This window comes from Bos mutus, chromosome 25, assembly GCF_027580195.1.
Source record: "Bos mutus isolate GX-2022 chromosome 25, NWIPB_WYAK_1.1, whole genome shotgun sequence".
Classification (NCBI taxonomy): Eukaryota; Metazoa; Chordata; class Mammalia; order Artiodactyla; family Bovidae; genus Bos; species Bos mutus.
The window spans coordinates 38,506,040-38,529,971 of NC_091641.1; the positions used below are offsets into that span (position 1 = coordinate 38,506,040).

At 63.9% G+C, this 23,932-nt stretch overlaps 2 protein-coding genes across 3 annotated transcripts in view; one reads left to right on the forward strand and one right to left on the reverse strand.

Moving 5' to 3' along the window:
- The window catches only part of LOC102286494 (coronin-7), a 60,776-nt gene that overhangs the window by 17,543 nt on the left and 19,301 nt on the right, over positions 1 to 23,932 (forward strand). For both annotated transcript variants that reach the window (XM_070362669.1, XM_070362668.1), the window contains exons 7-9: positions 1,414 to 1,464; positions 6,878 to 6,964; positions 7,420 to 7,502. In XM_070362669.1, coding sequence (XP_070218770.1) covers positions 1,414 to 1,464; positions 6,878 to 6,964; positions 7,420 to 7,502 — 221 coding nt within the window. The remainder of the gene's footprint in view (positions 1 to 1,413; positions 1,465 to 6,877; positions 6,965 to 7,419; positions 7,503 to 23,932) is intronic.
- On the reverse strand, positions 11,573 to 22,154 carry VASN (vasorin). Its single transcript, XM_070362673.1, has 2 exons — positions 22,000 to 22,154; positions 11,573 to 14,119 (listed from the first exon to the last, which is right to left on the reverse strand). Exon 2 carries the CDS (start codon positions 14,108 to 14,110, stop codon positions 12,092 to 12,094), a length of 2,019 nt encoding a protein of 672 aa, XP_070218774.1. The 5' UTR covers positions 14,111 to 14,119; positions 22,000 to 22,154; the 3' UTR covers positions 11,573 to 12,091.

Here is a 23,932-nt window from a genome sequence, read left to right on the forward strand (position 1 = left end):
GTTCTCCTCCTTTTCTGCTGTGTCGACATTCTGAGTCTCTTCCCTGTCCACATAAAGTTCAGAATCAGTGAGTTGATATTCACAAAGTAACTTGTCAGGATTTTCATTGGGATCGTATTGAATCTGTGTGTCAAGTCGGGAAGAACTGATATCTTAACAATACTGAGTGTTCCTGACTGTGAACACGGATTAGCTCTCTGTTTAATTCTGTGATTTCTTTCATCAGAGTTTGATAGTGTTCCTTGTGTACATCTTATACATATTTTGTTAGATGTATAGCTAAATATTTCTGGGTTTTTTTTTTGGGGGGTGCTGATATAAGCAGTATTGTTTTTCATTTCTAATTCCAATTGTTCATTGCTGGTTGATTGTTGTTTGAAATAAGAAAATATGAACTATGCTGATTGAAACAAAGGGGAGCCATGCTAAGATGTAAAAAGGAAAAGCTGACCGCCCCTCACCTGCCTCAGCCCTGGTTCCCAGTGTTAACACACGTCCCGTGCCTGTCAAGACCTTTCTCCTTACTCAGCACTCTTGCAAAACATACAGGAATGTGGTCAGGCAAATGGAGGTTTTGTTTATTTTTAACCACAGTAGAATGACACCACCACGAATTACTGGGCATCTTCCCTTTTGCATTTAACAATTCATCACGGCCAAGCCTGTAAACAGTCAGTGGATATAGATTCTGTCCCCCTCCCCCAGTTCTTTATGCATGTGTGTTTGTGTACACGTTCACACACTCACACACGCAGAGAGATTGTTCCACAGAAATAAAGCTGTTTAAAGCATGGGCATTTTATTTTGGTATTTTTTTTTTCTTTTTCTATCTGTTCCCATCCCCACCCTTGGGTATTCTGAACCAGTAAGTGCATGCTGAGTGGACAGATGTGTAAGCTTGCCGTCCTGGTTAGACGCCAGGTTCAGTGTGGAAGTGATGTTGTCCCATGAGCCCCTCTAGCCTGGACAGTCCCAGACACGGGTGGCAGCTGGGAACCTCGAGTTTGGTTCTGGGCTTTGGTTTCTCTGTCTGTGACAGGGTCGTGGAATAGCGCAGCTCCGCAAGGTGGTTAGAAAGACGGGGTGAGGCCGTATGCATAGGAGGTGCTCGGGGGTGAGGTCGTATGCATAGGAGGTGCTCGGGGGTGAGGCCGTATGCATAGGAGGTGCTCGGGAAATGTGAACCCTTGTCACTGGGTTCTCTGTCGTGGGTGCTTGGGGCTGGCAAGGGGGCCTGCCCCTTGCTGTGAGGAGGAGGAACCCGGGCTGGAGAGGGGTTGTCTGCTGGGTAATGCCTCACCCTGTGTACTACGGGAGGACCATCAGAGCCTGGGGTTGGGGGAGGCTGGCCTACAGGCCCCCAGAGACCCTCCCTGCCCTAACTGTGCTGTTTTCTCTTCTCGGCTTTTCCAGGACAGGCAGCTGCGTATCTTCGACCCCAGAGCAAAGCCCGAGGCCGCCCAGGTGAGTCGTGTGGGCAGCAGGGCTGGGTTGAGGCTGCAGCAGTGTGGGCAGGGCAGCCGGCCTCTGGCACACAGGTTCTGCCATGCCCATGCTCTGGCCCAGGCCCGGCGGGCACATGAGGGTCACCTGGGTGGTGGTTCCTGCTGCTCAGGCTGTTTCTGGGAAGCGTGTTGGACCTTGGGAAGGGAAGGTCCAGCTTTGACCACAGGGTGGGGCGCAGCCAGGCTGCCCACAGGCCTTCAGTGGAGCCATCCTGTGGCTTCAGGAAGCTAATTTGAGAGGCCAAGTTCCTCTTCTTTGAGACCCTCATCCCCACCCAGCTTTCCTGGTACTGTCAGCGGAGGTTGGCCACAGAGGAGCAAAGAGACCCAGCCCCTGCTCTCTGCACCCCTCCAGGTCCCGGGCCCTGAGTGTGTTTGGTCCAGTGTCCCAGCCAGTGCTGGGGGGCCTGCCCGACCCATAGGCTGTGGGCCCTGAACATGTTTGGTCTGTGTCTGGCTGTGCACAGGTGCGTGTGGCCCCTCAAGTTCCAAGAGGGAGGCCGGGCTGCGGGTTCATGCTGCAGGCACCGAGCCACTGGGGACTTGTTCAGTCATTCGAGGGCAGCCCGCTGCCAGGCACGGAATGTTCTGCAGTGAACAACACAGGGCAGTTGCTGGGGGCTTCTCTTGTGGGAGTGCTTTGACGCTTCCCTGGGGAGCTGGCTCGGGGCAGAGGCTGGGGTGATGCTGCGGACAGCCTGGGGCAGGACAGGCTGGCCCAGGAGCCCGAGCGAGGGGCCTGTCACCTGTATTGGGGGAGCCGTTGGGGTTATAAGGCAGCAGTGAGGTGGATGGGTTTACATTTTTCAAAGTTTTTCTAGAAGCTGAGGTGCTATCTTTCCCAAGGAAGGTGCAGTGCAGTTCAGGGTCCTGGCACCAGCTGGTGGGAAGAGCTCCCCAGCGAGGCCCCAGGCCCAGCACAGATGCCTCAGATCCGTATCTAGGGCCTGTTCCCCGCCCGAGGTCAAGGCTGAACCACCAGTCTAACTCCAAGCAGCAGTAGCCAGGGGGCTGTATTCCCTGAAACACACACACACAACACACAGACACACACACACATCCACAGTCAAACACAGCAGTAGCCAGTTCCCCGACCCTGACCACACACAGTTCCCACACACACACGCTGCGCACCCCCCTTCACACAGCCAGCTGCAGCTCTTTGCCTAGGACAGGGCGGTCAGCTCCACCTCCAACTGGACAGCCACCTAAAGGAGGCCCCGTCCTGGCAGGTGAGCCAGGCCCAGCAGAAGTGGCTTTGGCCCCACCCTGGCAGTGCTTCCACCCACAAGGCCGGCCCCTGGTCCTTTGGCCTCATCGCCCTGTGACCAGTGGGCCAGCCGTTTGAGCCTCAGGGCAGCCTGAGCAGCTAGCCTCCCTGCAGCTTTCTGCGGCACACCTCCAGTGTTTGCCCGAAGAGAAGGACCCGGCTCGGCTCGAGGAGAGAGACAGGACACTGTCCGCTCAGCTTTCTCCAGTCACCCTCTCCTCGCCAGGGTCTGTGCAGGCCCCGGCGCAGGGCACTTCCATCCCAGCCCCAGCCAGGCAGCGCCCCTGGCCCGTCCCCCAGCTGAGCGCTTTCCTCCCCTCCATCCCCCCCAGTGAGGGGGAGGCGGCAACCGGCACTGAGGTGGAGATGCAGTGGCCGCCGTCCAAGGGCTGCAAGTTCAGTGAGGCGGGGGGAGCCCCCCTGAAGGGGGTTTCTGGGCCGAGGAGACCTGGGAAGAGCGTGGGTGGCTGCCACCCCCTCGCCGCTCCTGAGCCGGTGCCTGTGCTCGGCCCCTCAGCCTGCGGGCGCGGGGGCAGCGGGGCCTGGAATGCCGCCCTCCGCCCAGCCCTGCCCCCTGCTTCCGCCGGGGCATCTGGCCCGCACCTGGCTTCCATTAGGAAAACCGCTGCTGGCGGCCGGGTTGGCGTGAGCCGAGGGGCCAGCTTGGGGGAGAAGCCTTCTGGGAGCACCTCCTCCCGGGACCCTCCTCGCCCACCAGAGTGGGCACTGCCCTCCCTCCGGCCTCTGCCCCTCCTGCCCCCCGGGCCATCCCTGTGGGCTGGGACCTGGGGGCTCCTCCCCCTACTGTCTTTTCTGGGCCTGGCCCCTGGCAACCGGAGCTTGGAGCAGGAGATGCTTGGGCGGCTCCCTCCTGCTCACGCCCCCTGCTTTGTGTTTTGGGTCCATTGATGACGGATTACTGTGTCCCAGGCCCTTGGTGTGCACAACCTCCTTCCACTCTCCTGAACATCCTGTCAAGTCAGCCCTTTGGTCACTTTTGTCCCCAGGGTTACAACAGCTCACGGCAGAGGCAGGTTCGGTCCATCTGACTCTAGAGCCCTGGGGCTCCAGAGCCCCTTCACTGTGCCAGGGCCCCAGGGGCTGGGGAGAGGGGGTGGCTGAGGCCCTGAAGCCACGGCCATGCCAGGGAAGGTAGCTGCTGTGGTGAGGGGGTGCCCAGGGATGGGGAGGCTTGGGCTGGCCGGTCTGGGCAGGAGCAACCAGAGGACCCCTGGTACGGACAGAGGCAGGTCTGGGGGCTGGCATCGTGACTGAGGAGGGGCACGGGTGGGTGATGGGGGGGTCTTACCACTGGAGGAGGTCCCCTCAGCCCAGACCAGCTCAGGGCTGCTCCTCCAGCCGCCCTGCCCCTCGCAGGAAGCGTTGCCGTGGCGACAGAGAGGGGGTTTGGCGGCACTGCAGCAGCTGGAATGCCGGGTATGCGCCGGAGCTGGGCAGGCACTGCCTGGCCGCAGCCCTCCTGTTCTCTCCTTGGGGCCAGGTGTGGGGGAGACATGGACGGAGGAGGGGGGACTCCTCCGACTGCAGGACACCCAGCCATCTGTGAGAGGGGAACCCCAGGGCCTGGCCCGCAGGCTTGGCTCACGGTCAGGGGCTCCGTGTGACAAGGCTGGGTCCATGCTGCCGCCTGCCCTCTGCCCCAGGAGTAGGAGAACCTGGGGATCCCTAGGGGAGGCTCCTCCTCCCAAGTCCCACTGAGGTCAGCAGAGAACTTGCCAGGTTTGAAAATGAGTCACTTCAGACCTCTGGGATAGAGGCCTCTCCTAGTTGCTGGGGCTTCTCGTGGTCCCTGGGCAGACTGAGTTGGGTGTACCCACAGCAGGCGCGCTGGGCCCAGGCTAAGCTCCGACCTGGCCTCTGCTTCCTGAGTGCTGTGCTCTCTGAGGCCCGAGGCGGGGATAGAGAGCCGCGGGGCGAGCTGGATGGGCCTGTCCACACCGCCCTGCCTGTCGCCGCCTGCTTCCCCAGGGTGACAGCTGGACACCCGAGCTGCCTGGTGGGGTAGCCGGCTTGCCGGGCAGCTCCTGGTCTGGGTGCTGTTGCCTTTGGTCGAGCCTGTCCCCTCGCCGGTCCTCCGTCAGCTCCGTCTACTGAGAACAGGAAAGGTGGTGGGCGGGCGACTGCCCTGCTGGGTCACTGGGGGCAGATGGCTTCCCCTCTCTGTGCCTTTGGTTTCTCCAGGCCTGGAATAGGAAGGTGGGAGACACAGGCCAAGGAACGTTCTGTCCAAACCTGTGCCTCTAGAGGGAAAGTCTCCCCCACTGCCCACAACCTCTGCAGACCCTGGGTGCCACCGCCTCCCCTGAGACCTCCTCCCCTGAGACCCCCGTGCCGGCCTCCTGAGTCTCCGAGGCCCCATCCTTCGCAGATGCCGGTCCCCACACTGGCTCGCGCCCGTCGATCTTTCATGTCTTTCAAACCCTAGCCCTTTCCTCAACTGTACTTCGTGTGCCCCATGACCATGCTTCTGAAAGCGCACATTGCCATGTGCTGGACTCACCCAAACGCTTCTGCAGTAGCAAGTCCGTTACGGTGCTCAGGTCAGAAAACTGACCTGACGCAGTCAGGTGAGACACCCCCATCACCCACCCGCGCCTCCTCCGTCACGATGCGGCTGTCAGGCACACGCTGTTGGCAGCAGGGCTTTCCCCTAGCCAGTCTGACCCGAAGCTTGTGCCCTAACCTGCTGACGTCGTTGCTTCTCTTTGGTTCACGTGGGCCCTTCAGCCTGCGTGTTCCGAGTGTGGGGACCCTTTTCTGTTTCACTGTGTCCCCAGTGCCCAGTGTCACATGCAGCTTGGATATTCACATTACAAAAGAGCAGATGAGTGTGCAGTCCTGCCTCACCCAGGACGTGACCGTCCATCTGAGAAGTGTCCAGCCCCACCGCCAGCACCCAGCGCGGTGCCTGGCCAGGGAGAGGGCTGTGGAATGAACGAAGGGTGTGTGAAAGCTGTGCGAGCCGTCTGGCACTCCTTACACGGGATGTTTGCACACTGATGAGAGGGCGAGAGAGCCCAAGTGACACTGATGACTGACCCTGGGTGCTGGTTCCGGAACTGACCCTCGCCCCGACCCCTCAGCACATCTTGCGTGAAGCGAGGGATGTCGGGCCCCAGTTCTCAGGCTCCAGCCTGACTTCCTGTGCCGACTCCAGCCGGGTGGGAAGGGAGCAGTGAGAAAAGCTACTCGAACGACACAGAGCCATTTCCGACGGGCTCCCACGCCGGGGTCGGCCTCCGCAGGCTGAGGAGGGGGCGCTGGGCCAGCTCTCCTCAGCCGCCTCCCTCCCTCATTCATTCCCAAGGAGATCGTGGGAAGCCTGGAGGAAGCTGGCCACAGTTTGGGGTGAGCTATTTTTGGTAACAGGGTCTTTCGTCTCAGGCTCCAGGGGCCAGGGTGACTGGGAGGGAGCTGTTTGCATTTCCTCTGGCCCCCTTGGCTCCCCCCCACCGCCTGGGCCCCAGGGACAGGGCCGCCCGCGGTGTGAACTCGCCTCCCCTCCCTGGGCCCGGGAAGCCTTCCTACTGGCAGCCCCAGCACCACAGGAGGGCCGTGCTCTGCCCCCTCCAGTGACTGTTCCCTGCGCTGGGCACCAGGCCCTCTCCCCGGCCCCCTGGCAGTGTCAGGAGGCAGCAGTAATTCTCGTAATCCCCCGATTTGCACGCCGCTTTGTGGCAGGCCTGTTCCTATCACATGTGGTCTCAGTTGATCCTCGCGACAGCTCTGGGAAGCAGGCGGCTTGGGCCATGAGCCGGGAAAATGAAGTTCTAGGAGGGCACTGGGTCCCAGAGCCTGAGGACGGTGACCGGCAGAGGTCGGTGACCAGCAACCAAGCGCCCCCTCTGGGGCACCCACAGGGGCAGGGATGTGCCACCATCCCGAGCCCCATGGCCGCGTCAAGAGGGCTTTGGCAGTGCACAGAGCAGCCGGACAGAGACTAAGCCCAAGCTTGGTGGCCAGGTCGGCCCTCTGGGTGCAGAGCTGGCCCCAGCTGGCCACTCCTGCCCTCCGAGGGGCCCTCGGGCGAGTGGACCCCTGAGGAGGGCCCTGGAACTCAGTGCCATCTTTCTTCTCCCAGAGCACACCAGCCCATGAGAACAGCAGGGACGGCCGGCTGGTGTGGACGGGCACCCAGGAGTACCTTGTGTCCACTGGCTTCAACCAGGTAGGGCTCCTCGTGGCCAAACTGGACATACACACCATGAGGGCGGGACAAGCCCCTCTGGAAGGCAGGGGCCGCAGCCGGCTCCAGGCCTGTCCATATACGGCCCTGCCCCGTGTGCAGCTGGGTCTCAGAGCCCCAGGGGACCGACGGCCGCTGAGAACTGGCAGATTCCATTTGCAATAGCTAAGCCTGACCCTGGGAACTGTGGTGGACACCCCCAGGGACCAGAGTCCACGGAGGGCCCCGCCCCCTTGTCACCTATGGGTTCTTAAAGGGGCAGGACATGAAAATCCAAATCCTCCCTCCCTGGCATGCCTCACCACCTCCCCGCCCCCAACTCTCGTGACTGCCCTCCAAGCTCTGCTCTGGGGCAAGTGCCCCCGTGCCAGCCCGTGTCCTTGGCCCCGGGGTTCCTGCACGGGCCCTTCTGAGCCCCTCTCTGCCCCTCCTTGCAGATGCGAGAGCGTGAAGTCAAGCTCTGGGACACCCGGCTCTTCTCCTCTGCCCTCACCTCGCTCACCCTGGACACCTCTCCCAGGTAGGAGTGGCCGGAGCGTCGGGTCGGCTGGCGGTTGTCGAGGGCCCTGTGATGTGTATAAATGTGCGCCGCTGGTCAGGGGCAGGCTTCTGCATGGGGGCTTGTGCCAGTGTGTTTTGGCCTTTGGGAAGAAGACTGTGATTTGGCAGGTGGGGGACAAGGTACGTGGGGATGCGCTTGATTTTCTGTGAGTGCTCTGGTGGGGCTGAGGACTGGGACACCGAGGCTCCGATCGAGAGGTGGACGTGGGGTGACGTGGGGTAACGTGGAGTCTGGAGGCAGGCCTTGGACCCGCAGGCTCAGTGAGACCCCAGCCCAGGCCCCAGGCTGTCACTGGTAGTCCTGGCCGGGTCGAGGGTGCGGGCAGTCACTTCATCCTCCCACCCTCCTGAAGGTGCATACAGGAGGGTTTACGGTGGCATCCACGGGGTCCTGGCCAAGCCAGCTCGGTGCCGAGACTGCCCGGGCCTGAGGAGGCCGGCTCAGGGGATCAGGTACAGGGGGCTGGGGGAGGAGGAGGCGGAACCTGGTCCCCGAGCTCTGACTCGGGGTGGTTTGCTGAACCCCCTGCCCAGGCAGGGACCCGCAGAGGTCAGAGCCAGGACAGGGCCTTGGTCCTTGGATGTCCATCCAGCCCCTTCCTCTCCCATTTTACACCTGGGGAAACTGAGTCACAGGTGGCGCGGCACTCCGCCCAAGCTCCAGGAGCAGGGCGGACCGTGAGGGGGCAGGCTGAGTGCCCAAGGAGCTCCTGCCAGGGTGGCCCCGCTGAGAGCCCCAGGGAAGGGGAAACGGTTGGAGGGCAGAGACCCTCCACTCACGTCCTCTCTCACGACACAGGGAGAGGACGGGGAGCTGGAAAGGCCCGTTTTGCAGATGAGGGGGGCGAGGGTGAGTGAGGCCCCCCCACCTTCCTTTTAAGTGCACAGTGGGCATGAGGCCTCTGCCTGCTCTTGGCCATGGGGATCCCATGCACGAGAGGACTTAGGGCTCTCAGGCCTCCTGGCTTCGTGTCTAGCAGCCCCTCCCCCAGCCCTGATGCTGCACTGGTATCTCATCCCCCAGGCCTCCCCAGGCCAGACACCCCCTTCTCTGTGGGCCCCCCAGCAGAGGGAGGGGACTGGCCCAGCCTGGACAAGGGAGTCCGTGCTGACCATCAAGGGCTCATCACCCCACCACTTCCTGCCTTCTAGACTCTGCCCCTGATCTCTGCTGGTTACCCACCCCCACCCCGTAGGAGGGGCCCCCGCCCAGCCCCAGCGTGGCCCCTGGGGGAGTTAACGATGCCCAGACCCCATGGTGCCACTGGCCAAGGCTGACCCTGTAATTATAGCAGTTAAGAATAGCCTCGCAGGGCCAGCAAGGCCTGGAATTTCTCAAATCACTCCCAGATGGGCGGCCAGGCCAGTGTCCCGCCCCTTTCATCCCCCAGTCCTGGCCGCTGCCCCACTGGGCCCACGCCCTTGGCAGAGGAGCTGGGACTCTCCAGCTCTCTGCAAAGCTGGTGGACGCCAAGGCTGCATGCCAGCCTCCAGGCCGGCCTGAGAGCTGGTGGGCCCCCTACCCCCAGGCTCCCCAGAAGCCAGAACCCCACAGGGACCCCCTGGGACATCGGGGGCTGCTGACTGGGCTGAAGGTGGGAATCGTGCAGGGTGTCAGCTGCAGGCATCACCTAGGCCTCCACCACACCTGCTCGTCTCTTTATCTTACAGATTTTCCACCTTCATTTGGGTAGAACAGTAAGAGCCACAGGAGGCCAGGGAGGGGTCAGGCACATGCCCCTGCCTGCCCCCTCCCAGGGAGGACCCAGGGCCCCACCCTCCCAGGGGTCTCTGTCTCTGCTCCCACCTGTGCCCTTCCCCAGGGGCGGCAGGTCCTATCCCTAAGGCTGGACCCAGGCAGACGGCCACCCCACACTTCCTGTGCAGGGTGGAGGCGGGGGTTACCGTTGGGGCTGACCTAGCAGCTCACACTCCGGCCCTGGAGAGGCAGAAACACCACCTGTCCCGGGTGCTCTGCCCCTAGGCTGGGTGAACAGTCAGCAGTTACCGGCCCCGGCTGAAGGCTAATGGAGGTTTTTCTCCAGATGTTACCAGTGCATAAAAGCTGAAGCCAGAGAAATCAATTCTCTGTTGAGGTCACCCCGGGAGCCAGCATAAGGGTGGAGGCTGGGAGCATGCTCTGGCCAGAGGCACCCACCCCACATCCCAGCGTGTTCCCTGGAGGCCCGGAGCTTCTGCGGCCCCTCCCAGCTCCTGGAGGCAGGAGGCTGACCGCCCCTTGAGGGCCAGGGAGCAGGTGTCGGCTCTGCAGTGGGCAGCCCGGGAGCCCCTCATTAGAAGGATTGAAGGGCGCGTAGCCCCGGGGTCTCGAGGACCCGGTCGGGGGCTGGTGTTTCCCCACCCAGGGTCACCCTGGGTCGCGGCTGCCTCCTGGCTGCGTACCCTACTCGGTCCCCAGTCCCCCCTTCCTCTCCCAGCCCCTCCTCTGATGGGAGGCCCGAAAACCTTTTCTGGGGGGGCTGGCATGAGTGCCCCGCCTGCCTCCTGCAGGCCCTGCCACCCACCCCCCTTGCCGCCCCACTCGCCAGGTTTAGCTTTGCAGCGAAAACATTCCCTCAGCAGCCACTGCGCTGAGCAGCACCCCACAGGCCCACAATGGCCCCTTTGACGGGGCCGCCAGAGGGGAGGGCCGGCCTCGCCAGAGCCGTTCCGCTAATGGGACCCAGGCCTACAGGAAACCCACCTGGGCCGCCGCCGCCGCCGCCGCCGCCGCCTCAGGGGGAGGGCCCCACCCCAGTCCCTCTGCCCACCGCGGCCCCCCGCCTGCCTCCGCCTTGCTCACGCCAGAACCCTCTGCAGCCGATAATTGAATCCAGAGCCTCGCGTGGCCGGCGCTGACATCAACGCCCAGAGCCACAGGGCCTGCTCCGCAGGCCTGGCCGGGCCGCCTCCTTCCCGCCAGGGTGAGCCCAGGGGCCAGGGGGCCACAACCTGTGTAGGGCGGTGGGCAGGGGCCTGGGGGAAGCTCGCGCGGGCCTCTGCAGGACCTCCGTGGCCCCAGGGCCACCTCCCTTCTCACCAGAGGGTGACCGGAAAAGGTGGCGGCATGTTTCTGTGTCTGTGTTGGTTCCTCTCCCCAAGCTCCTAGTGCCTGGTCCAGCCAGGGCTGTGCACAGCCTCCCTGGTCCTGCCCTGCCTTGGCCGGTGGCTTCCAGGAAAACACTCAAAGTCCAGGGTTTCTGGGAAACCTGGGTACCCCCCCAGTGCAGAGAGTAGAGGGGAGTCTCGGGTCAGCAGACCTCCTGCCTGTGGGTGCCGCCCCTCGCAGCCCTGGCTGGGACCCCACCTGCTTGCCCACGGGGTTCCTGCCACTCAGGACCTCGCTCTCTCCACCACGGCCTCGTCTCTGTGGCTGGAGCAGAAAGCTGGGCTGGGGCCTCCCTGCCTGAGCCCACGTGGAGGGGCCAGGGGGCCATAGGCAGGGCTGACCCCACCTGGTCCAGGGCCATCGTGGGCCTGGGGGGCATAGCTCAAGGCACCCCTCCCCAGAGGAGGGCAGGCGGTGCACTGCTGGTCACACCAGTCCCTGAGGAGGGACCCCTGGGGGTCTGTGTCTGCTGCGAGTCTCTCCCAGGAGCCTGGCAGCTCCTGCTGGGAGAAAACTGGGCCTGGGGAGGGGAAGGCTGCCTTCAGCGTTCCCCTGCCCCGAGGCTGAAGTGGCCCCTCTCCCTTCCCTGCTCCCACCTGGTCCCGTCTCCCCGGGAGGCTAGACAGGGCACCTCAGATGAGCTGGACAGCCCAGGGCATGCCGACTGGGGCCCTGCACCTGCTGGGAAGCGGGGTCCCGGCTCCCAGCTCCCCGCTTTAGGCCGACCCTGCAAGCCCTCACCCCGCCTCCGCGCAGGTACCCTGGGGCCGTGCCGAGAAACACACGTGCTGCTTCTTTTCATCTTTTATTTTTCTTACAAAAGGCCTTCATATCATCATTTGTCTTTAAAAAAAAACCAAAGTCCTTGTCTCTGAGTTTGAAAAACATTTTCCCAGAATAAATGGGAAAAGATCTTTTATAAATACATTAAAAAAAAAAAACAAAAGCGAAACTTGTTCCTAAAGCATCTTTCTTTCCAGTTTCTTTTGCTCCTTCGCTCCCCAGGGCCGAGGCAGGATCACCCGCCCCCATCCCCAGTCCCATTCTCCCTCTGCTCTCTTTTCCGGGGGCTTTCTTCACGGGCCCCCCAGAGTCTCCTTGGGGTGTGGGGCTTGGCAGCCCCAGGCCTGTGTTACCAGCACACAGCCGGGCCGGCCCCACCCCAGGGGCTGCACACTGCAGAGGACGAGGTGACACCATTCTCCGGACACTCGGGCAGGGGGACCCTTAGAGGGTCATCCCCTGGGTTCCAGGTCTCACAGAAGAGGAGACCAAGGTCCAGAGACAGACGGGATGTGCTGTGGTCACCCAGCCCGGGTCCTGACGTGTCCTCATGGTCTGGATCTGAGAAGCTCCTTGATGTGGCAGCAGGAACCAGACCCCCTGGCTGGTCCCAGCGGGGCCGAGGGCCCGGCCCTGGCGGTCCGTCCCTCCCAGGCTTAGATGTAGGGCTTGGCTGGGAGGGGCCCCTGTGGGCCAGGCCCCGAGTAGCCCATGAGCGGCACCTCACACTCCAGCCCGCCAGGTGGGGCCTCCCCACCACCCTCCAATGCCTTGGGGTCTGGCTCCAGGGGGGCCTTGACCCCCTCCAGCTCCAGGGGGCCAGCCCCAGGTCCCACTTGCCCTTTGCCCTGCACCACAGCTGCAGCGGCCCGCCCCCGCCGCACACAGAAGGCTGCCCCGACGGCAGCCAGCACGGCCAGGAGCACAGCGGCCAGGGCGGGCGCGATCAGGAGCGGCAGGTTGCCCTCGCGGGCCTGGGTGACCGGGGCATGGTTGGAACGGACGGCCGGTGGTGTGCGGGCCTCCCCGCAGGCCTCCTCGCCCTCAGGCACCCTCCCAGCCCCCAGGGCCCGGACGCAGATGGAGTAGGTGGCGTTGGGCCGCAGCTGGGTGACGGTGTACTCCGCGAGCGAGGCGGGCAGCCGCAGCGTCACCGGCCGCTTGTCAGGGCCCGAGAGGTTGCGATAGGTGAGGCGGAGGCTCTTCAGCTGCACGGCACTGCCCTGCTGGAAGCGCTGGAGCCCCACCCGCAGGGACGTGGGGCTGGCGGGCTCAATGCCCAGGGGCAGGGGCCGCTGTGTGGCCGGGGCGGGGCTGGGCCTGGGTCCCGGCCTCACCCGGCCCTCGCAGTACAGCCCTGTGAAGCCCTGAGGACACAGGCACTCCAGGTGGCCCCGCGCCCCCAGGTGGCAGGTGCCCCCATTGAGGCAGATGGACGCCGGGCAGTCCCGGGGCGGGGGCACAGGCCCTGCAGTGGGGGGCGCGGGGGGTGGCTGGCTCGGGGCCTCAGTGGCCAGCTCCGTGGGGCGGAGCTGGGTGGGAGCCAGGCTGGAAGGCGGGAGCGTGGGCTCCTGCACAGGGGCTCTCGTGGTGGGTGCTGTGGCCGTGGTGGTGGTGGCCGGGCAGCCAAAGTCTGAGTAGTCAAGGTCCAGGAGCAGCCGGCCGGCATTCTTGGGCGGGAAGTGGCAGCGCGTCTCCTCAGGGCTGGCCAGGGTCAGGCGGCTCTCCCGGACCCAGGGGCCAAACCAGCTGAGGGGGCACACGCAGTTGAAGGGGTTGCGGGCAGCCTCCAGGAGCCTCAGGCGGGGGAAGAGGGTGGAGAGCTCGTGCGGCAGGGCCTGCAGGCTCAGGTTGCTCAGGTCCAGCTCCTGCAGGGCCGCCAGGCCGGCCAGGTCCTCCAGCCACAGCTGGGCGATGCGGGTGTTGCCAGCCAGCCGCAGGCGTGTCAGGCCCCGTAGGCCCCGGACGGCAGGGGGCACGCGCTCCAGCTGGTTGTCGGCCACGTCCAGGTTGTGGAGGTTGCGCAGGCGGCCAAAGAGCCCCTCATCCAGGTGGCGCAGCCCCAGGCCGGCCAGCCGCAGTGTCTCCACGTTGGCAGTGTCCAGGACACCGGGCTCCAGGGCCGAGAGGCCGTTGTGGCTGAGGTCCAGCAGCAGCAGGCGGGGCAGGCGCAGCGGGGGCAGTGCCCGCAACTCGTTATCCTGCAGCTTGAGCTCCAGGAGGCGGTCGAACACATCAAAGGCACCAGGCTGGATGTGGCGGATGCGGTTCTTGCCCAGGTAGAGGCGCTCAAGGCGGCGCAGGCCGCGGAAGGTCTCGTTGGTGATTTCCCGGAGCCTGTTGGCAGTCAGGTCCAGGTTGCTGAGGTTGGCCAGTGGCTGGAAGACCCCCCCAGGCAGGCTGGCGATCTGGTTTTGCGACAGGTCCAGGAGCTGCAGCCCCGGCAGGCCAGCAAAGCTGCCCGCGTCAAGCGTGGTGATGCCGTTCTCAAAGACGTACAGGCCCACGGTGTCGGGCGGCACGTCCAGAGGCACGGTGGTCCCCCGGCGGGCGGTGCAGAAGACAGTCCGTGGCTGGTTGCACTGGCAGCCAGATGGGCAGCCTTGCACCCCAGGCCCCAGGGCCGGCAGCAGCAGCAGCGGCAGCAGCAGGCGCAGGGGGGCCCTGGAGTGCATCTCTGGTCCCTGGGAGCAGAGAGGGAAGCGGGAGACCGTGAGTCAGGGGCCACAGGGGACAGCCACTCCAGGAAGGGTCAGGAGGGGAATTCCCAGCCCCCGTCCTCTCCCCACCCTCAGACCCGACAGCACACAGGAGCTGTGAGTCAGGTCCCCTGAGCCGGGGCCGGGCTCCTGGCGCTGCCCCGTCACTCCCTTGCTATGTGACTCTGAGTGGTCACGTGGCCTCGTCATGGTATCAGTTGCCATTTCCTGCGCTGACACCAGGGTTCGGTGGGCTGACTGACGCACACAGAGGGGGCCCAGCCCCCAAACGCTCAGAGACCACGAACAGCTGCCCCCCTTCCCCTTAGCTCCAGCCCTCCAGCCTCTCTGCGGCTCAGAGAGAATACGTGTTGGTCAAAAAGCATCAGGCTCTGTGCCCTCCCCCGAAACACCCCCCCAACAAAAATCTCTGCGGAGGCAGACGGGAAAGGAGGGAGAATGCAGGTCCTGGAGCGGCAGCCCCTCCCGCAGCATCCGGGAGAGACGGGCGGGCAGGCGGCCGAGCGCGTAAGTAGAGAAGCTGGCTGCCCCTGGCCGCCGCCGCCACGCTCCGCGTCCTGCAAGTGAGGAGAGACCACAGCAGGAAGACCTCATGTGGAAACTATGGGATCGGTGTTTTTCCACTTGCGAAGTCAGACCTGCCCAGGACGCAGCCAGCAGGAGAGTTCCTGGGGAGGGGGAGGCAGGGAACCTCGGCCTCCAGGCCCCCCCATCTCTGAGCCGTGATGACAGAACTAAAGGTGGGGGGCTCTGGCCTCCCTGGAGTGGCCCAGGGTGCAGGCTGGGGGATAAGGTTTGCGTGGTGTCCCCAGAGAGAACACCAAGCCTGGAGATGCTCCAGAGTGGATCCCCCGCCATTTCTCAGGATACACTCTGGGCCAAGTGTGGCACGGGAGCGGCAGCCGCCGTCCCCACACACCAGCGGCACCGAGCGTCGCCCAGCAGCTCCTCCAGGTGGGAGCTGTTCTCCATGCTCCCAGATGACAGAAGAGGGGCTCCTGGAGGCACAGGCACTTGCTGCCTTCTCGCCGCCAGGAAATCTGAGCTGGAGCCCAGCTCCTTAACCACGTCCAGGTGCGGCTGGGCCTGCCCTCCTGACGCGGGGCCCAGTCCTGCCCTTGTGGGGGTAGCTCTCCTAGCGGCTCCAGCTGCCACTCGTAGCCGGAACTGCCTGAGACAGGATGGGGCCACAGCACAGGCCCCCTTCACTTAGGCTTCTGCGGGGAGCCGGGGGCCACCCTAGCAGCAGTCCCCCCCGCCCTGTGGGCCCCTAGACCCCCTGAGAGGCCGGCACACGTCCCCTCCAGGTGTCTCCAGCTCACACAAGGGCCTTTTGTGCTGAGGCTCAGCCTCCCCTCCCGCACACTGGCCAGCCTTCCAGCCACGCAGGTAACAGGGCCCCCCCGGCCGGCATGCTGCCCACTGCCATGCATCAGGCTGCCTTCTCTGGGGTCGTGGGCTCCTGGACCTGAGTCCAGGAGGGGCAGGTTGTCCCCCAGAGGCCGCGATGGTGTCGGGCCAGCTCTGGGTAAAAGCCCGTAACCAGGTTGGGCCTGCCTAGAGCCGCCCACCTGCAGGGTCCCCTCTGCCCCTTGGTCGTTAACGCTGATGACCACCCTCCGGAGGCCTGACCCTGGCCTGTGCCCTGGTCTTTGCTCTCTAGGTCCTGCAGTCCTCTCCCAGAGGGGTGGCCGCGTCGGCTTTTGCTTCCCCGCATCCCAGAGAGTATCTCTGCTGAGTGAACTGTGGGGAAGCTCGGCCAGAACCCAGAGGCCCGGCGCGCCGCGGCCCCGCTGGCGCCGTCCCCAGGGGGCTCTGGGCCGCACCCAGCCTCCTCCCCCGCCTGGGCCCGCTCCACCCGTACTGACTCAGAGGGGCGGGTACGGCCTGGCCACCAGATGTGCTGGGAGCGACCCCCGCCCCCTCACCCGCGTCTGGGGTGAGCCACCTCCCCTTGAAGTCGCCCTCCTGGCAGGGGGCAAGCAGGGTCAGGACTGGAGTAGGCAGGCTCGGGGACAGGGGGGTCCCTACCCACAGCCAGCCCGGCCACCCCTACAGCTTCAGCTCCCCCTGGGCCTTACACAAGGTCACAGCTAAAAGCCCCACACTCCAGTCTGGCAGCCCTGGGTCAGGGGCATTCGAGGTGTGAGGTCACAAACAGCAGGCTCCTCTCAGCACCCCAGTTTCCCCGTCTGTCCACCCGGGCATTTCAGAAAGGATACCTCCCAGGGCTGGGGTGCTTGGCACCGAGAGGCCAGGCATGGTCTCTGGGGGCCTGAGATGCATATTGGGTGTGTTTCCCGTTCTGCATTGAGGAGAGGCCCGGCATAGACTCTGAGCTTCCCTCTATAGTCTGCTGGCCCTTTAATCAGTGAAGTCCTCCTGGGCGGGGGGAGGCAGGGATGCTGGGGGTCTGTCTGGCCGAGCTGGCGGAGGGTAGGGGGTGGCATTCTCTGCTGGGGAGACCCCACAGGCAGCAGCCACCCTGCCTCCCAGCCCTGAGGTGCAGGGCTTAGTGTTTTCACCTGAACCTCACTTCCCCCATCCAGAGAGCGGCTGGCACTGAGGCTTGGGAAGGTGACATCTCAGGGCAGTCAGCTCTGGGGGCTCTGCCACCAGGAACCAATGAGAGGGCCCCAGAGGGTAAAGGCTGACCATGGAGGGGTGGTGGTGGGGCAGCCTAAGGCCAGTTCCGCCCCTACACACGTTCTGAGCTCCCTCCTCACCTGTGGACTGTGTCTCCCCAGCCCTGCTTCACCTGGACTTGGCTCTGAGCACCTGGGGTTGTGGTTCCATGTCCTCCTGTTTGTTTGAAATGGGGAAGTTCCTTTAACAAGTTCTGGGAGCGATTCCGCCTGTCTGGGCGCGTGCTGGTGTGTGTGTGTGTGCGTTGGGGGCGGGAGCGTCTCCCCGGGGTCACGGCTGCCCTGGCCCTTGCAATTTCAGCAGCTCTGAAGGACCAGGGGCCTGGGCTTTGATATCTGATCTGCTGACTCCAACAGGGCGGTGGGACCTCGCCCTCTGCAGAGGGTGTGTGGGGGTGCTGGCGACAGCCCTGGGGTGGGGGGCAGAGTGTCCAGGGCCTGCCCACTCCTCATGGACTTGCCTTGGCTTGGCCCCACTACGGGGCCCACCAGGGGACCGAGCCGGGGTGGGGCTTTGGGGTCCAACTGCCTGTACTGGCCGCCTGGCCCCAGCCCTTTGCCTCAGTTCCCATCTGTAAAGCAGGGGGTGTGGGGTGGGTACAGCCCCTGTGTCTCAGGGCTGTTTAGTTTGTATTTGGAGAACATTCTGAGTGGTTTCTAAATAAGTGGGTCGGTAAACATTACCTACTGAGGGTGTCACCCGTGAAACCTCTGCACGCGTGGGGTGGGGGAGCCATGATGCATACATTTCAGCACAGACAAGGCTCCTGTGGGCCCAGGGTGGGGCCTCCACATACGGGCTGCCCACCGTGCTTGGGCATGGAAAAGTGGGAGAAGCTGGAGCAAGCAGGCTGGGGCGGTGCTGGGGGCGTCTTTCGTTCTACAGGGGGGTGGGGGGAAGTGAGCTGTCCTTTGGCCGGCACTTCAGCATGTGATGGGGGGTGGGGAGCAGGAGGAGGGACTCTGTGAGTAAGAATGTGGTCATCTCAGCTCTCAGGGACCCAGAGTGTCCCCACCCACCCCTTAGCATGGGACACACCTGCGGGCACCTACTCACACAACAGGCCCTGGGTCAGGCAGGACTGGCGAGTGGGCAGACCCAGGCTCCAGACCTGAGGCTGGAGCATCTTCCGTGCCTATTCAGTGGGCAGGGGTGGGTACAGGCAGACAGCAGTGGGCACACGCCCTTACTGCACCCTTCGCTTCAGAGTGGGTACCCAGGGTCTGGGCTGTGGCTCTGACCCCGCAGCTCCCAACGCTGGCCGGCCAGGCCTGGCAGTAGCCCAGCCCAGGAGTCTGCCAACCCCCTAGGCAGGCGAGACTGTGCCGGCAGCCAGGACGGCTGGCTTCGGTTTCGCTGACGTGTCTTAGGAGGCTCCAGGTCCGGGTTGGGTCCACCCGCCTCCCCATCCCTAGCGGGCAGCAGCCCCTGGCCCAGCAGGCAGGGGTCTCGATCCTGGGCCCTGGTGGATGGGGCCAAGGGGACTGAGCCTCAGGTTCCCCAGAGATAGCCCTTGGGGTGAGGGTGGGGGGCTCCTCGCCCTGCCCTGTGATTAAGCCAGTGGGGGGGTGGGCCCACCACTCTTGGTGTCACCACCTCCAGCCGGTTCTATTCTTGCTGTGGATAGGGCCCGACACACCACACCACGACTTCATCCGGGTGCCTTCCCTTCCTTTCCCTTCCATCTCCCACCTGTAGGGCTTCTCAATTCCAGCTGCATATTGAAAATCACCAGGAAGCTTTAGAAAAGTTCTAGTGCTCAGACCCAGCCCTCCCGCAGGCAATTTAGTAAGATTTTCTGGGGTGAACACCGGGCAGAGTTGTGTTTCAGAGAAGCTCTTTGGGTGGGTGGGTCTCCTTGCCTAGCCTGGCCTGGCCTCACAGATCCTCGGGCAGAGGGTCGCGAGGCAGGCAGTCTGTATGGCAGCCTGTCTCCCTGTCCCCGGAAGCCTTGATCCCTGAGCTGGCAGCACCGGAAGAGCCGGGCCGGGCCCCCTCCCCGCCCCACTCCACGGCAGGAGCTGCTGGCTCTGGGTGGGTGCCGTCTGGGGCACTGTGGGTGACTTGGCAGCCGCCGGACCTGTCAGCCCAGGGGAGGGAAACCAGTGACTAAGGCCAGTTGCCAGCTCCAGGGAGCCCTCGGGGCAGCAGGACGCGCCTTCTTGGTCAGTGCAGGTGCCACCCTGCAGGACACCTGCAGCCCAACTCAGAATGGGCTGGTCCAGATGCCACCATTGGCACGTGCCAGTATGATGCCACCGGGGCTGGGCTCAGAGACGGGGCCTCCTCACCGCCCTGTCACCACCCAGGGCCAAGACACCCATCAGGTAGGGCCCTAACCCTGCAGTTAACCCTGAATTTGCCAGGGGAAGACAGACCTTAGTCACCAAGGGAGGCCACCAGCCCCAAGTGAGCTGGGCCCAGGCTGTGTGCAGCCTAGACGGGGTGTGAGAAGGAGGTAGAAGCCCCTCCCCCAGAGGGACGCTTGCTCTTCTGATGCCCTCATGCCTGGGGCTCTTGGTCACCCTGCCGCAGAGGAGGCCCTCTGCAGGGTCTGTGAGCTGATCGGTGGGCAGGTGGCGTCGGTCGAGGGACGGGCCACGACCCTGCCTCTCACCTCTCACTGCTGCCCATGTGGGCCCCAGGGCCACCGCAGCCTCTTCTCAGCGCAGGCCAGCTCCCTCCTTCCTTCTTAATTAAATCTCTCAGGCAGCCTCCAAGGAATGTCAGAGCCTTATTGCGTTCCCCGGGAGGAGACTGGTGGGGGCTGTCTCCCACCTTAGGAAAAAACTGGCCCCTCGCCTGCCCCCACTTCCAGTCCTAAGGTGGCCTGGTGCCTGTGTGGGGTACCCGCTCCAACCTCCTCATACCCGGGGAGGCTGGAATGAGGAAACGCGGGGGAGGCCCACGGGCCTGGCCGGCCAGGCGGCCCAGCCAGCTGAGAGAAAGCAGTCCGGCTGCCTCTGGAATGTGGAAACCGATAAAAGGAAGGAGGCCGAGCCCCCGCCCCCCCTCAGGGCACCCCTGCCTGCCCCTAAACACAGCCGTGCTCCGGTCACGCGCGCGCGCAGACACATGCCCACGCCAGACACACGCCCACTGGGCTGTGCTTTGAGACACACATACACACACGCCCTCCCCCTTCTCCAAGAACTCTCAAATTCCACAGCAGTGAGGGGAGCTGGTTTTCTTGGCAGTGCAGAGCCTTGGGCTCCCTGGCCCAGGGAGGGGACTTGAGGGGGGCTCCAGGAGGGATCATTAACCCCGTAAAGTGGCACTGCTGTCCCTCCCATGAGCTCAGGGCCTGCCAGTGTCAGGGTTGCTTCTGTGGGCAGAGGGCTCACCCAGCCTTCCCTCCGGTCACTTAGAAGAACTGGCTGGCCGGCCTGCTGAGGTGGGAGCTGCCTCCAGGGCCCAGCTGAGACCCTGCCCCCCTGATCTCAGGAGCTGCCTGGCCCAGGGGTGGCGTCCACTTAAAAGTCCCCACAAGGACTCAGCTCTCTTTACCTGGGACTTGACCTAGCTCCCCAACCAGTGGAGGTGGTCAGGACCCCTCTCCTGCCCAGGGCATCTCCCTGGGGACATCTGCCTGGGGCAAGCACAGGTGTGGGCACTGTCTGAGGGACTTTATCATGTCGAACCCCTCCTCCTCCACGTCCAGGGTCTGGAGAACGTGGTGCCATACCAGCTATTGCCCTGGGCCACCCACCCAAGCTGACTCTCTGGACCCTCAGGTCCCAGTCTGCAGCTGCAGGAGGCCAGGGGAGGTAGGGACAGTCAGTGCCCGGGCCCCCAGCCTGGCACGCGTGTGCTCATCCTCCCTGGACCGGGGGGTGGAGGGGCAGATAATGGTCTGGAGGGAATCCAGCTGGGCTGCTCATTACCAGAGCCCTCTTCCTGCCTCTGACACTCTGTTTACAGAAGCTCTGGGGGCTGATTCCCTTGGGAGAAGACCGCAAACTCAGGAGACTGCTCTCCCATCCCCCTGCGCCTGCCTGCCTCAGCCCTCTTGGGCCTTGCCAACAGCTGGGCCCGTACTGGACATCATGGCCCGCTGAACTTGCTGACCCCACTCGGAGGTCACCTGCCCAGCCACCCCTCTGTGTCCCCAATGCCCAAAGTCTAGCCTAGTGGGATGGGACCTCGAGATTTAGCTGAGTCCCCCCCGCCCCCGGCCCTGGAGGCTCTTGGCCTGGAGAGGGGGGGCTCTGGGTCTTGGTGCCACACTCCGTCCGGAGCCTCACCTGCCCTTGGTGCAGAAGTTGAGCAGAGTGACCCTCAGGGCCACTTCCTCCTTCCCACCTTTCACACTCCACCCCTCAACCCCAACGGGAGGGGTACTCAGCGACCCTGGTGTGGTAATCGTTAACGAATGAGGGTGAGGCAGAATGCTTGGCACCAATCAGCTGGCCTGCCAGTGACCACAGGGGACCTCGCAGCCTTCAGGCCCCAGGGCTGCCAGCCCAGGGACACAATAGATTAGGCTGGCTCCAGGCCACTGGGTTCTCAGCCTGAGCAAAGCCCCTTCCCTGGAAGAGGCAGAGATGGGCCAGCCTAATACCTGGAGTATGACCCCGGCCGGCCAGGCAAGGTCCATACCCGGCTCCAATGGGGCTGCATGCCTGTGGCCCCCATGCTCTGCCCTGAGTGACAGGGGCCCTCAGCGCCGAGCCCAGGCCGTGGATCTGCACAGGGGGGCGGGGATCGGGGTTGGGGGTTATCTGTGACCAGAACCAGACTGTGTCACTCCAGGAGGTAGAAGTAACCTAAGACTGTCCTAGCCAGCCCCTCAAAGGGGTTTGATTCATAAAACTGGTCATGCCGGAGGGCCCAGCCGTGGGAGGAGGAAGCGAGGGAGGGGGTGTTTATTTCGTCTGCTCGCAGCCCCGCAGGCCGGTGAGCCGCGTACGCGCGCGCGCGCCCGCGCGCGCCCTCACCCCGGGCTGTGGAGCTGTCGGCGCCCGAGGACTACCAGATAGGGGGACGGGCTGGGGCGCACGGCGAGTTGGCCCAGGTGATCTTGCAAGGACTTGGGGGCCCGCGTGCCCGCCCTGGGTGCGTGTGCGCGCAGCGGACGGGGGTGGTGGTGGGGGGAGGCGGTGGCGGGAGGTCCGCGCGCGTGATCGGCGCGTGTGCACAGCCCGCCCGGGGCGCCCTGCGTTCCCACCCCGCAGCCCCCAAGCCCAGCAAACACTCACCGGGCGGCGGCGGCGGCGGGAGCCGGGCGGGACGTGCCGCGGCCTCAGTGCTTCCCAGCCCGGCTACCGGGGTCCCGAATCGCGAGATCCTGAGGCAGTCGGCGTCCGTCTCTCCCTGCCCCGGGCTCGGGCTGCGGAGTCGCCTGGCCCGAGGCGGGTCCCGCCTTAAGAGCCGGGGGGCGGGGCCGCCCCCAATTGGCCGGGGCGGAGCCGGCGGAGACCCGCCTCCTCTCCTGGCCGAAAGGGTCTTCAGGCCCGGCAGGCTGGTCCTCACCCGGCCGCCCTCCCGACCAGGCGACCGGGAGAGAGTCATAGGAGTCCCGCAGTCCAGCCCGGTCCAGTTTGCAGACCCCTGTGTTTTGTGAAAAAAAAAAAAAAAGCGAATATCGACTGAGACCAAGGGTTCCAAACCTAGATGGGGTAGGACACACCAGGCAGGTGATTTAAACTCAAGGAATGCCCCCCAACCTGCCCAGAGCCTCTCGAGACCTAGGGAGGGCAGCCCCGATGACCTGTCCCAGCCTGCCAGAACTTGCGATTTTTCAGGGAAAACTGGAAATCTGCATTTTTAGGTGAAATCTCTTTAAGTGTGCTGTTGTTGGTTGCTAATCCCAATTTCAAGAACTTCTGGGAGGCCACACACACACAGCCCTTCTCCGAGCCTTATAGGCACAACCTCGATATGCCAAATCTGAGTCCTGGGGTCCTTTTGCCCGACCTTTGCTCTGGACCGCTTTCCCTGTGTCTTAGATGGAGGGGCTGAGACACAGGAAGGGAATGTGACACACCAGCCACAGATTCTGGCAGCGTCAAGGCCAGATGTGCTGGGGGATGCTGGATTGAAGCGCCAGGTTGGGCCTCACTGTCGGTAGGTGGGGCCTGAGTGCCGCTGACAGTGGCCCTTTGATGGGGCAGAAGGGGAGGGTGCCAGGGGCTGGACTAGTCCAGAAAAATCCCCTGCCTTGGAGGCTTCCAGGAAAACACTCTGCTCTGCCCTCCCCCCCACCCCACCCCCTCGGCACTTGTGGTCAGAATTGTGCCTTGGAGCCTTTGGGGACCAGCTCAGCTCCTGACTTGCAACCAGGCTCCAGGACACCCACCACCCCATCCAGCCCAGCCTGCAGCCAGCGCCTTTGGCTGGGCCAGCTCAAATCTCGGGGGGCCTGATGGCTTATCCCAGCAGACGGCCACACCAGTTCGGGAGGGGGGGCGGTTTGAGTGGCTTTTGAAGAACTTGATGGCCCCCAGAAGGCAGGACAGCCTCCATGTCTAGTCTGTAGCAGGGCTAAGCGGGATTCAGCCACAACAGTGACCTCCCAGACTTTCCTTTTCAGCTCTGCTCCTCCTCAGGACCTCTCCCCCCACAGGGCCGCCTTCCAGGATGGGCAGAGGTCTGCACCCCTCGTTTTTGTTGTTTTATATGGATGTGGGGTGTGCCTTGCAAACCCCTGAATGTCCGCTCCTAGGTCAGTGTGCAGGGCCTCAGGTGTATTTCATTTGACTCACACGGGACTTTTTCAAAGTTGGAAGCTACTGGCAACGCTGAAAAGTCCAATGCTTTCACATTAGAATGGAACTTCCCGGCTTGCCTTGAGCGGAAACTGTCAGCTGAGGCTGGGTGGCTGCTGCTCCCTGTGACCAAGGCCCAGACTCACAGGTCACCCCCGTCCCCGCTGTGCCCAGTCACCTCACCCCAGACTGCTGCACTACCCCCGCTCCCTTCAGGGTTTGAGTCTGCGGTCGGTACTGTGTGGCTCTGCTCAGACTGTCCCTATGCCTCTGCCCTTGGGCCCTGTGTCCCCCCTAAGGCTCTCAGGGAAGTCCAGCCCGACGCTCCTAAAGGAACAGGAGTAGCTGACAGGTCCGGGGCATCTCGCCTCTGTGACCTGTTCTTGCTGGTAGTGAGATACCCCCTGCTTAAAGCATCCAGACC